This window comes from Geotrypetes seraphini, chromosome 3, assembly GCF_902459505.1.
Source record: "Geotrypetes seraphini chromosome 3, aGeoSer1.1, whole genome shotgun sequence".
Classification (NCBI taxonomy): domain Eukaryota; kingdom Metazoa; phylum Chordata; class Amphibia; order Gymnophiona; family Dermophiidae; genus Geotrypetes; species Geotrypetes seraphini.
In genome coordinates this window covers 175,617,132-175,630,960 of record NC_047086.1, presented here as the reverse complement: position 1 = coordinate 175,630,960, position 13,829 = coordinate 175,617,132, and the positions used below count along the sequence as shown (strand labels likewise).

Genomic DNA, 13,829 nt, shown 5'->3' with positions numbered 1-13,829 from the left:
TCCATTCATGCACTATGTGGCTGCTTCTTTGTTGAATATGTTTCCTATTAAATGACACAGCAGCGAATAATAAACAGCCAACTGAAAGCCTAAATAATTCCTTTGAATGGTTTTGAGCCTGCAGTTTCTGCCATTAGCCTACATCTCCTATGTTTGTGCCTCAGAGAGTTTAATGGGATCCCTTGTATGTGTAAATATTTGTGCAGTCTCAGTTCTTTATACTGTATCCAGGTGGAATACTAGCCCTGTTAAAGTGAGTTGTCAGCATTGTGATAATGAGGAATCTGCTCTGATGCATGTTATATTAATGGCTGTGTCAGTTTGCACTAAGACATTGGGTCACCATCTGCTCTGCCCCTGTAATTAAAAATAGAACAAAAGTACATAAGCTACAAGTGTTCCATAAAAAGTGACAGCTAAGTGAGGTAAATGCTTGTTGTGTTTTCTTCACTGTTCTTTGTAAGACATAAATTATGTGAGAAAATACATTGTGCTATCTGGATAAGATAAATTCACCGATACACACTGCAAACTACAGTACTTAGCATGGTAGATTACATAAGAACATAAGAATAGCCTTCCCCATGTCTGTCTCAATAATGGACTATGGATTTTTCCTCCAGGAAATTGTCCAAACCTTTCTTAAAACCAGCTACATTAACTGCTCTTACCACAACCTCTGGCAATGGTTTTAAAATTATTTTCCTGTCACTTGATCGAGTGTCCCCTAGTCTTGTAAAAAAAAATAAATTGATCCACTTGTACACATTCTACACCACTCAAGATTTTGTAGACCTCAGCCGTCTCTTTTTCATATGAGAAGAGTCCCATCTTCTTTATCATCTTGGTCGCTCTTCTTTGAACATTTTCTAGTTCTGCTATATCTTTCTTGAGATAAGGAGACCAGAATTGAACACAATACTCCAGGTGAAGTTGCACCATGGAAGGATACAGAGATATTATAACATTATTAGTCTTGTTAACCATCCTTTTTTTTTTTTTTTTAAATAATTCCTAGCATCTTGTTTGCTTTTTTGTCCGCTGCAACACATTGTACAGAAGATTTCATCATATTGTCTACAATGACACCCAGATCTTTTTCTTGGGTGGTAATCCCCAAGGTGGACCCTAGCAGCTGGTAACTATGATTTGTGTTATTCTTCCCAGTGTGCATCACTTTACATTTGTCCATATTAAATTTTCATCTGCCATTTGGATGCCCAGTCTTCCAGTTTCCTAAGGTCTGCCTGCGCTTTTTCACAATCTGCATTCGTTTTAACAACTTTGAACAGTTTAGTATCTTCTGCAAATTTAATCACCTCATTTCATCGTTCCAATTTCAAGATGATTTATAAATAAGTTAAATAGCACAGGTTCCAGTACAGATCTCTGTGGCATGCCACTATTTATTCAGTAAATGTGTTTCAAACTACGTATGTAGGTCTGTAAACTTAGGATATAGTACCTTTCATCCAAGCAGGATCCTAGTGTGCTTTGTAATACAATATATCCAAATACTTATGCATTCACATCTGGTTTTAATTGCTAGTAAGTAAGTCTTTGGTGCATAGATTGCATGAAAATTCTCAAAGAGAAGATATTGTAATTCAGAGTAAATGAGCAATTTATGGAGGAATTCATCAAGGGATGCTAAAATTTGTCTGACCTGAGGGACATATTCCGGCAGTGCTTTCACCATCTAAGCATTTTCCTGCTCAGCGCTTTTCTCCACAGTCCACGGATCATCTGATTTGGGTCTCTCAACACAGAACAGTGCTAACCCTGCCTCCCCAATGATGTTACTTAGGTGTGCATCGGAATTTAAGACTGGGCTCATCACCAGTGAGAGAACATTTGTCTGACCTGAGGGCCACATTCTAGCAGCACTTTCACCACCTAAGTGCTTTTCCTGCTCAATGTTTTTCTCCGCGGTCCATTTGCCCTGGGACTCCCAAGCCTGAACAGTGTTATCCCCGCCTCCCCGGTGACCTCACTGGGTGCATGTCAGGTTTTAAGGCTGAGCCCAGTACCAGAAGTGACTCGCTCTGGAGGTTGAGAACCTTTTTGTTGCACCAATGAAGGACTGCTACAAACTTCGTTATGCTCCTTTGTGTGGGCTTTGGAGGATAAGAAGGAATAAGGAGCATTATTTGAGGACTTGGTATTTGATATATATTTTTTAAAAATATCAAGTTTCAAGTTTCAAGTTTCAAGTTTGACCTTTATTTGATGAATCGCTTATAATAACATCTAAGCGATGTACAGTAATAAAAACCATCAGAGTGTGGTAATACAATTAATTTACAATAGTTAATCATAAGACAGACAAAATTAGACGAACAGGGGGGGTGGGAAGGAAGGGGAAAAGTTACAATCTTGTTCTTTGTTAGAGAATGACATCGAAGGGGAAACACATTAGGTACTAAGGGGTTAGAAAGAATATTGGACCTAAAAGGTGCTAAAAGGTGGAATTTCATATGTCAAACGCGTCTTGAAATAGGTAAGTTTTTAAAATTTTCTTAAAAACAACGAGGTCAGTTTCGTTTTTAATGAAATTTGGAAGGGAGTTCCACAATGAGGGGGCTTTTACAGAAAACATATCATTTCGCCTAGTACCTATGACTTTTAATGAGGGGACTGAGAGCAGTTGTGAAGAAGAAGATCTAAGAGAACGTAAAGTTTTGTGTGGAATAATCATTTTAGCAATATATTGAGGTTCATTAAAGGTTAAAGTTTTGTAAACCAGGAATAAAATTTTAAACGTAATTCTATGGGTTATAGGAAGCCAGTGTGATTTAATTAGTAAGGGGGTGACATGATCGAATTTTTTTGTTTCCTGTGTTTTTAGATTTGCTATGGCTATATTTTTGATTCCTTTATGAATCAGGGCTGGACGATATGGTGACCTAGAATCTAGGCAAAGCACAAAAACAAGGTCAGACAACCCCCCATCAAGCAAACCAGAACAAGAACCAAGTGGGAAATGGGATTGTACACGTCAGCCTTGGAAACAGAGAGCTTTATTGATTGTAAACACAGATATAAACTCAATACATGTATAAATATATAAATTCAACATCCTTTCCTTTTAGGACCTAGAATATAGAGCAAGAAAATCTAGAGAAGGGCATGTGTTAAGAGAGATTCCTTTACTGGATTTTAGTACTGTCAGAATTGAGAAATGTATGGAATTTATTTTAATGAAATAAGACAGTAATAGTATCTGACTTACCCCCCCCCCCATGTTTTACTAAACCGCAATAGTGGTTATTAGCGCAGGGAGCCATGCTGAATGCTCCACGCTGCAAGGAACTCTATGGACCATCGGGAACAGCGCAGAGCATTCAGCGCAGCTCCCTGCGCTAATAACCACTATCGTGGTTACTAGCGCAGGTCAGAGGAAATGAATGAATTGTGTTTCCTAGTAGGTACTCCCCAATGGGAAGTGTTTGGTCAAGCAATATATTTCTCTCAAAATCATGAGCCTCCTTATTTTTTTCCATCTTCTTCCTGGGTCTTATCCTAGGAGTACAGTGAGACATCCAAGAGAAGTAAAATAGGTTCAAGTGGATCCAAGGTAAGATTTAGAGACTAAGAAGCTCAGGGATCATAAGTAATAATAATAATAATAATAATAATAACTTTATTCTTGTATACCGCCATACCCAGTGAGTTCTAGGCGGTTCACATTAGTTAAACAAGGATTACATGCGGTTAAGAATTGGTTGAACAGATTTACATTGATTGAATATAGTTACATGCATCGTTACATTAATTAAACATAGTTATGTACAGTTAAGTAATAATTGAACATGCATCGTTACATTAATTAAACATAGTTGTGTGCAGTTAAGTAATAATTGAACAGAATTGCATAGAGTTGGGTGTGGGTGTGAGCAGGGATGCAGACAGCGGAGAGGGTGACATTGGGGAAAAGGGTCGGGTGGGTCAGGGGGGAGGGGAAGGGGAAGGGCGAGGGGAAGGGGGTAGGGCGAGGGGAAAGAAGGAGGGGGGATTGGGGGTTCTTTGGGGAGGGGACCTTTAAGTATCGTGGCATTGGAAGAGGTGTGTTTTGAGTAGTTTTCTAAAGCTAAGGTAGGTTGGAGCCTCGAGGATTAATTGGGTTATCCATGGAAGGAAAGTTAATTCTTCAGTGAAACCAAGGAATATATGAGATATATGAGGTAGTCTTGTAGAACTTTCTCAAGTGTCTAAAGAAGTGGATTTTGTAGCTGAAGTCAGAAGGAAGGATTTTCAGAGTAGTAAATTTGCTTCAGAGCTGCTGCCTAACAAGAGGTGACAATAGGAGTTCATGTGCAGGTTTTGTTTTTTTTCCCAAGAAAAGGCTTACATTTTCTTTTGCGTCCAGTTGTACAGGTAATAATAATACCTGGAAAGTCCAGGGTGGTTTCCTGTCCAAAGAGTACCTTGTCTAGGGAGTGTTTGGTGAAACATTTTCTAATGTGAGCCAAGTCTATTGCCTATAATTTTTGGATTGTATTGACATTTGATTTTTCTCTATCTGCCAAATAATTCAGTGCCTTCAAATGCTCCAGTAAGATTGTTAGGAAGAACCCCAAATAATGTGCATTAATACTGTTAGCTCAAGCTGTTAGTAGATAACCACCTAATTTGTAACTGAGAAAATAGCAAGGTACCCTTTTTATTGCAAACTGACTTTCAGAAGTATGTTTGAAACTAGATTTCATCCTGTAATTAACCCTCTCCTTTCCAAAGCCGCACTAGCTGTCTGAGCTGTTACCGCTGTGGCCAGCACTAAAAACGCTAATGCTGCTTTGTAAAGGAGGGGGTAAACTACAGTAGACTCTGCTAACCGGAACTCAAGCAGCTATTAAAAAAAAGAATCAAAGAAATACTTTAATACTTTAAATAAAAATGAAAATAAAATCAATTTCTGGTGGAAATTTAAGTGTAAACTTGGCATACCACACCTGAGTACACCCATGTTTTACCTACTACATGTCTGGTAGTTTGTCTGGAACAGTTTATGGCATAGTATGAGGTATAGTATTAGTTAGGCCTATTTTTAATAGTAACTCTCAAGCAACCTCAAGCAAGAAACTTCATTTATCCATCATCTATCATTTCCCACAAGTGCTGGCTAACTGAGAGTCTACTGTATATTATTTGGAGATTTGAAAGTTTAGCTGAAGTGTAATAGTAGCTTATTTTAATGTCAAAAATAAATGTGATAGGCTGAAAAATGAACACAAGTTTACAGTTAGTTTTAGTGGTCTCTGATATGAAAGGAGTTTGCATTCAAGAGAATGTTTATTATTCTTCCTCTCCCCTTCTTCATAGGGCAGTATATGTAGCATCAACAGTACATGCACAGAGGCTGACAACTATGATAAGACCAATGTCACTGGAGAAATAGAACTTGCAATCATGTACAACTTCAAGACCTCCACTTTAGAAATCTGTATCAAAGCATGCACAAACCTGGCCTATGGGGAGGAAAAGAAGAAAAAGTGCAATCCGTAAGTTTACAAAAATAACAATAAAAAAGTATGGCCATGGACTGGTAAGTCCCGGCTCCTCCCAAGGTCTGCCTCAGCACTAACTAGACAGTGCAGGGGCAATCCATGGTAATATTCAGTGGAACTGTCAGGTTAAATTCCACTGAATATCATCACTTAGGTGGTCGTATGTGATTTAATCGAGCAGGAGCCTCTCCTGCCTGGTTAATTGCTTTGAATATCAGATGATATATGTTCTATTCATAACTCTACACTGCACAGTATATAGGAAGCTGTGCAAAACAAGATGTGGCTGCAATTGAAGTTAAATGATTGGGAAAGTTACTTTCTGGATACAACAGCCATTCTCAGACTTGAATCTTAGGGCTAGATTCACTAACCCCCAATTCCGTGTCCGATCCGTGCCCGATTGCATGCGGGCTGACAAATTCACAAAAGGCATGCATTCAAATGGGGACGATTGTTGACATGCCCCCACCCACCGCACGGATCGCTAAAGGGTGATCCCGATGCATGCGCAGACTGTCTATAGATGGTCTGCACATGCATCTAAGAGCCGCAACTTTTTTTTTTTGAACTTTTACTTTTTTAAACAGCCCAGAGAGCCCATAGCAAGCCTTTTTTAAACAGCCTGCTTTAAACCCGTAGGTTAAAACCACGGGCTCGCAGTGCGGGGAAGGGCAGGAGATCAGGGCTGAGTCAGGCGGCAGGAGAGATTCGGTGCAGAGAGCAGATCGGGGCAGAAAAGCAGGGTAGCAGAAGGCAGGGCAATCGGAAAAGACCTCAGCGACTAGTCCTCAGAAGTTGCTTACTTTGGATCGTCCAGCCCAGTCGGTGTTGCTTTTTTTATTTTAGTGAATCGCTTCCTTCCTGCTTTGCATGCCAATTCCCCTCATTTGCATGCACAGGTTAGTGAATCGGGTTGGAGGGAAATCGGATCGCAAAGGGCTCACAAACTGATCTGCACACGATTGGTTTGCTTTGTGAATGTAGCCCTTAGTCATGATGTTACCTTTCTAACGTATGTGCTGAGCAGCTCTTATTTTGTCATGCAAAGTAATAGGCATAGCACAGAAATGGATCACAAGTTTGTGGGCCCCTAGGTCAACTAGCACATCCCTCCTCTTTCCAGGTCCCCCTCCTCTTTCCTGGCTGCAACTACCAAGTATGTAATTTTGTTTTCCATCACACAAGGAATACAATATGCATTAAATTTATACAAGTATGCATAAAACATCAAATTACTGTCAGTGTTATAAGGTATTGACACAAACATTAATAAATAGTAAGTATCAGGATTTCAACAGAGTTTATAAATACCTGTAGATTTATCTCATTCCTGAAAAATATAACCACAGGACTTTCCTGTGCAAACAGCATACGATTCCTTACGGATGGGTTGTGTACAGATGGGTCGGAGTCCTGGGCAGTGTCACCTGAGGAAATCTGTAAGGTGGCTAAGTGGTCTACCCTTCATACTTTCATAAAATTTTACAGAGTGGACGTGGCAGCATGAAAGGACAACACTTTTGGGTCCATAGTGTTCACAGCAGGCTCATCTGCCCACCCTAGACTTAGGGGACTACTTTGGTAAATCCCACTGGTTCAAGACTTACGCCTTTTACTGTACACTAGAACGGAAGATTAGGTTCTTACCTCGATAATCTTCTTTCTAGTAGAAAGGCATATGAGTCTTGAAGGCCTGCCTTGTTAGATTCAAATTAGCCTTCTTGCTGTCTCAGACATGTATGTATTTCCAGATGTTGATATCTGTTGTCAGACAGAGCTGAAGAGTATTGATTTATCTTTTTATACCAATGAGAAAAGCAAGAGACTTGACAGTTACGTGTTAGTGCTGGTTGCATTCCAGTACGTGGCTTGCTCATTACCACCTTGTTTTCAGTTATAATTATAATGGCAGTAATTTGTTGCCTTTGACTTGTTGCTGATCAGAACAGAATTGGCTGGTTGGTTCCTCATCTTTCCTCTTATAGGAATTGTCAACTGCTTTGAAAGGCTTTTGACTCCTAACTCCTCTCACCTTGGGTTCTGCAAACCCAACCCTATATGTCATGTCTGTTTGTCCAAGTTAGATCGTAAGCTCTTCTGAGAAGGGACCCTATATAAATGTCAAAATGTACAGCGCTGCATATGCTTTTCCACGCTTTATAAGTGATAAGTAGTAGTAGTAGTAGTAGTAGAATTGTAGAGAAGGGCACATTCCAGAGATGCAGGAGGTGGAGCTGAGAGAAAAAGGTAGATAAATGCCTTCTACAAACTCACAAGTAAAGGAGAATAACCTGCTGATTCAAGACTCATGCTTTTGTACTAGAAAGATTATTGAGGTAAGAACCTAATCTTCCCTTAAAGCCCTAATGTAGCACGATAACTTTCCCCCTTCTTAAGAATGAGTTTAGAGAGGATAAATAGCTTACTTAAGATTACATGGTGAATGGTGGAAAGGGGAATTAGTCAAGAAGATTCACCTCTAACCATAAGTGTTTTAACCCTACAAGAGATACCTCGATAGAACACTATCATTCCAAGCAGGCAAATGGAGCAAATGTTTAACCAACTTCATCTCAAATGCACTTTTGTACCAAACGTTTAGAAAGTCAATAAAAACTTATCTCTTTGACAAATTTCTCTGACCCCACTTCAACCTGATGTACTTCCAAACAGTTCCAGATAAACCTGACTAAACTTAGCATGCCGATGTAATTTCAAAAGTTCTCTGTAAAGTCGCTGTCTGTATACAGTCTCTTCCCTTGTAAACCGCTTAGAACTGTTTGTGGTATGGCGGTATATAAAAATAAAGTTTTTATTATTATTATTATTACTACTTTATACTCTACAGTCTCTATATTCTGAAATCTTACAAACTGTGCAGTAATCTTGGTAGTATTTTGGTCTGTACAAAGAAGCAGGAAATGGAAGTTGGATATTATTAATTTTTCTTTGTTCTTCATGCTTTTCACAGTATTAAGCTGTGGTCTGGTTTTTTAATTACTAGGTATGTAAAGACTTACTTGCTTCCTGACAAATCTCCTCAGAGTAAACTTAAGACAGCTGTGAAAAAGAATACAGTGAATCCATCATTTCTTGAAACCTTGAAGGTACAGAACCAATTTGTTTTCATTGCTAACTACTTTATCTAAAATTATGTTTATGCTACTGGAACTTTAAGACTGAATTCACAAACTTAAATATGTATGATATGTATTAAACCTTGTAACTGTCATGTGAGAAACGGGAGGTAATACAGAAAAGGGTTAGGATGGGAATCCTAGTCATCATGCAACAGTGACACCAACAGGTGGGATTCACCATGCAAGCATATTAGGTTCTAAAATCACAGGGTTTTATGGTTTGGTTATACTAAGAGGGGATAAAGACTTACCATATATACTCGAATATAAACTGGGATTTTTGGGCCCAAAAATTGGCCCAAAAATGGGGTTTCCAGTTTATATTCGAGCCAATATACCTCCTTCCAAAATTATTGCAAGCTGCTGCCGCCGCCGCAAGACTCTGCACCCTGCCGCCCTCCATGTCCTAGTTTCATTTCATACCTCTATTGTCGATCGTCGGTGGAGGTGCAGCGGGCAGGAGCGAACTTTCCAAGTTCCTGCCCCACTGTTAACTGGCTGCCTTGAGTGTCTTTGGCCGCTGAGAAGCACGAGCAAGTGCGCGATTTGGCGCTGCTGCTCAGTGCTGAGCGGCTTCCTTAATGGTTCCTGTGAATTCTTGCAAGAATTTGCAGGAGCCATTAAGCAAGCCGCTCAGCACTGAGCAGCAGCGGCAAATTGCGTGCCTGCTCGTGCTTCTCAGCAGCCGAAGCACTCACGGCAGCCAGTTAACAGTGGGGCAGGAACTTGGAAAGTTCGCTCCTGCCCGCTGCATCTCCACTGGCGATTTGCAGTAGAGGTAGGAGGCTAGGACTGGGAGGGAGGATACAGAGTCTGATGGGGGAGGGAAGGAAGGGTGTTGGGTGCAGAATTTGACAGGGGAGGGAGGGAAGGAAGAGGGGCTGGGTGCAATGCCTGACAGGGGAGGGAGGGAAGGGTGCTGGGTGCAATGCCTGACAGGGGAAGGAGGGAGGGAAGGAAGGCTGCTGGTTGCAGAGCCTGACAGGGGAGGGAGGGAGAGAGGGAAGGAAGGGTGCTGGGTGCAGAGTCTGACAGGGGAGATAGGGAAGGAAGGAAGGGTGCTGGGTACAATGCCTGACAGGGGAGGGAGGGAAGGGTGCTGGGTGCAATGCCTGACAGGGGAAGGAGGGAGGGAAGGAAGGCTGCTGGTTGCAGAGCCTGACAGGGGAGGGAGGGAGAGAGGGAAGGAAGGGTGCTGGGTGCAGAGTCTGACAGGGGAGATAGGGAAGGAAGGAAGGGTGCTGGGTACAATGCCTGACAGGGGAGGGAGGGAAAGGTGCTGGGTGTAGAGCCTGAAAGGGCAGGGCACTTGAATATTAAGCCACCCGACTTATATTAGAGTCAACCATTTTTCCTCCTTATGGGGGGAAAAGGGGGGTCTCGACTTATATTTGAGTATATATGGTAGTAGTACAGGTTCCAGATCCTCTATCTGAAATGCAGAAAACTGAAATTTGACACAAACTGGAAGTAGTCAATTTCCCCAACATAACATATGCTGAAACCAGTGCAAGTGCATGTGTTTTTCCTGTTCTCTGTGCAATTCAGGTTGGAGGGCTAGAAAATGGCAAAAAGCTGCAGATTCTACTCAGAGCAGTGAGAAGCAAAAAAGCAAGCGTTTATCTCTGTCAGTAGCACAGAAAGTTGAAGAAACTTGAGCATGATGTGTATGTACAACGGCTGACTGAAGAATATGGTGTGGGAACAACAACCCTATATGACTAAAAGAAAAATAAGTTATTGAAGTTTTACAGTGAGAGTAATGACCATAAATTAATGAAAAACAGAAAAACATTGCATAGGGCAAAAAATGAAGATTTAGATCATGTACTGATAGAGTGGATTTGGCAAAGAAGGCGTGAACACATGCCATTGACTGGTTTGATGGTAATGAAGCAAGCCAAAAATACCATCAAGAACTGAATATTGACAGTGAGTGTGAATATTCAGAAGCTTGGCTGCAGAAATTTAAGAAGCGCCATGATGTTAAATATCAAAAAATCTGTGGTGAAAAAGCTTCTGCTGATTATGAGGCAGCTGAAAGTTATATTGATAAATTTGCTAAGATGATATCTAATAGAAATCTTGGCCTGAACACATTTACAGTGCTGATGAAACTGCTCTATTGGTGCTATGCTATGTTCCTAGAAAAATACTATTATTAAAATACCATATTTTTCGCTCCTTAAGACGCACTGTTTCCCCCCCCCCCCAAAAAAAAAAATGGGTGGAAATGTAGGTGCATCTTATGGAGCGAATACCCCCCGGTATCTTTTTAAAATTTTCGGTGGTCCAGTGCTGTATCGGCAGGAGCTTTCCGTACTCCTGCCCCATCCCTTGCTGGATGGCTGTCTCTTCATCTCTTGCGGCAGAGCGGTGCACAAGGCAGGCATGAGCTTTTCATGCTCCTGCCTGGCCCCGCGCCGCTCCCTGAATGGCTGCCGTCAGTTCTCGCCGTCAGTTCTCGCGTGAAAAGCTTATGCCTGCCTTGTGCGCCGCTCTGCTGCAAGAGATGAGGCAGCTTTCCAGTGAGGGAAGGAGCAGGAGTGTGGCAAGCTCCTGCAGGTACAGCGCTAGACCACCGGAATTTAAAAAAAGTACCCAGGGGGGCTGCCTATCAATAGACCTGCCTACCACTAAACCTGCACTGTATCCTGTCCTGGCCTACCACTAGACCACCAGAGGGGGTACAGGGCAGGGTGGTGGGACAGGGTACACCATTTGGTTCAGAATTTTTTTTTCTTGCTTTTCCTCCTCTACATGTAGGAGCGTCTTATGGTCAGGTGCGTCATACAGAGCGAAAAATACAGTATATGGAGCAAAAAGACACCTATACTGCCAAGTAACAAAATAGTTAAACAATGTCTTCCTTTAGTGTCAGGTGGTCAATCCAGCACATAAGCAGTATTACAAAATGGACCTCAGATTCCCACGGAAACAAACTCATGAAGTCACTTTAAAGAGTTTCAACTACTATCACAGGCCCGCTCTGGAAACAAAACCAGAGAGAAAAAATTCCCGTGTAAAGAAAGAAAAGATCTCTGGCCAAAAAAACGGGCGTTATTCAAAGGAATAGAGAAGCCACCAAACATAAAGATTACTAGAAAGTACTTAGGAGGAAAATATATATTGTAAATGAATAAACGGATCCTGGCATTTAAACCATCATTTTCAAACTGGTATCACAAATTTAGAACTTAGCTTAAGCATTGCTGTTCTGTGCAGTAATTCCAGGTTCAGTTCAACCAATGGTTGTAATCCAACTCAAAGCATCGGGAGCCCGTGTAGATTTTCCCCAACAAAAGGATATGCAAACCCTTGTTTTACACTATATGCTGTGTCAGAAGACACCTCCAATCGAACCTTACTGCACCAAATGCGAGAGAGAAAGGCGCAGCATTTCCAAAATCTGGTGCCAACGTCACACCGAAAATCAAAGAACCAGTCCTTAATAAGAGATCATACCTGAAAGCGTCAAAAGCAAAAAAACCTTTTTTTTTTTTTAAAATAAAAGAAAAGAAAGGTTCAAGAGAAAAGTTTTTGCCAAACCCACCCGCCTCTTCAAAATTGCAAATAAGGAGCTTCATTTAAAAAATGATCTCCATTCTACTGTTGTATTCAAGCCCTCTGGTTCCACGGTATATAGCTCAAAAATCAGTCTTTGTTCTCTCCTCTGTAGTCTAGAAAAATACTGAAATAGTAAATAACAGCAGATAAAGACCTGAACGGTTCATCCAGTCTGTCCAGTAGTCCACTCATTATACATTCATTGTTAAATTGTCTTTTTTTTCTTTAATATTTCTGGGCAGTAAACCATAGAAGTCCACCCGGTATTGCCTTTAGGTTCCCACTGCTGGAGTTGCCATTGAAGCTCATTCCAGCCTATCCTAACCATCCTCCCCTGCTCATCCTAAACCAAATCATCATGTAGGGGACACAAGCCATGCAAGATTGCCCAGTACTGGCCTTAGTTTGCTTTACACCATTCATTTTCTAGTTAGAGATCCTCTGTGTTCATCCCATGCTTTTTAAAATTCTATCACAGTTTTCATCTCCACCACCTCTCTCGGGAGGGCATTCCAGGCATCCACCACCCTCTCCGTGAAAAACAATTTCCTAACATTACTTCTAAATTTGCCACCTCACAACCTTGAGTCATGCCTTCTAGTTTTACCAGTTTCCTTTCTCTGGAAAAGATTTATATTAATACCTTTCAAATATTTAAAAGGCTACATCATATCTCCCCTGTCCCTCCTCTTCTCTACAGTATAAATATTCAGGTCTTCCAGTCTCTTCTTGTATGTCTTTTGGCACAAGCCCCATGTCTCTCTTTTCTGGACCGCTTCAAGTCTTTTTACTTCCTTCGCCAGATACTGCCTCTAAAACTGAACACAGTACTCCAGATGGGGTCTCACCCATGACCTGTAAAGGGCCTCAACACCTCCTTTCTTCTGTTGGTTACATCTTGTGACCAGTCAGACCCGGGGCCTGCCAAGGTCCCAGTTAAGCCAGGGAAAAATGTAAAAATAAAAACACGGAAGGGAAATTCCAAGATCTCCCAGGGGTATGTTTCTGGAGATAATGTCATTGACCACCAGAGGGAGCTGGATTCGTCTGAGGAGGAAGTAGGTGAGCTTTATTCGAGGCACCACCGGGGGAGCTCAAGAGGCCCCTGGACTTCTGCTGACTCACTCAGATCAGGCCACACCCCTAGGGTATGTAAGCCAGCAGTGGCATTCAAACCAGCAGGCCGGTTAGGGAGGAAGTTCAGGCCTTGTCTCCCTAAAGATCCACCTGGGCCAAACAGGAGCAACAACCCTATGGAGCTGACAGAGGCTGGACAAGATGAAGACTTGCCACTCTTGAATGGAGAGCCTATGGAATGTCAAGAAGCTTGTGCAGGTTGTGAAGCTAATTACCCTGAGCCTATGCAGGTGGACTTGGCCTCAAGCTACAAACAGTGAGTTTGAATTTTTGGGAACTGTTTGTTTGCTGTGTTTTTTTTGATGTTGGTTTTGGGAAAGCTAGGAGTGTGTGGGGAGAGGTTTTGTGTTCACTCTGGGTGGGATTTTGAAAGCCAGTTTTGTGGCTGTATTTTGACAAAACCTGTACACTCTCCTTTCCTGGCAGTCATAAATGTTGCCAGAGGATTTCCTCATTTTTTCTTAAGGACTGTGAA

The 13,829-nt window shown here is 41.6% G+C and overlaps 1 protein-coding gene across 3 annotated transcripts in view; it reads left to right on the top strand.

Moving 5' to 3' along the window:
- The window catches only part of SYTL3 (synaptotagmin like 3), a 116,005-nt gene that overhangs the window by 89,994 nt on the left and 12,182 nt on the right, over positions 1-13,829 (top strand). For all 3 annotated transcript variants that reach the window (XM_033935532.1, XM_033935533.1, XM_033935531.1), the window contains exons 10-11: positions 5,323-5,501; positions 8,515-8,617. In XM_033935532.1, coding sequence (XP_033791423.1) covers positions 5,323-5,501; positions 8,515-8,617 — 282 coding nt within the window. The remainder of the gene's footprint in view (positions 1-5,322; positions 5,502-8,514; positions 8,618-13,829) is intronic.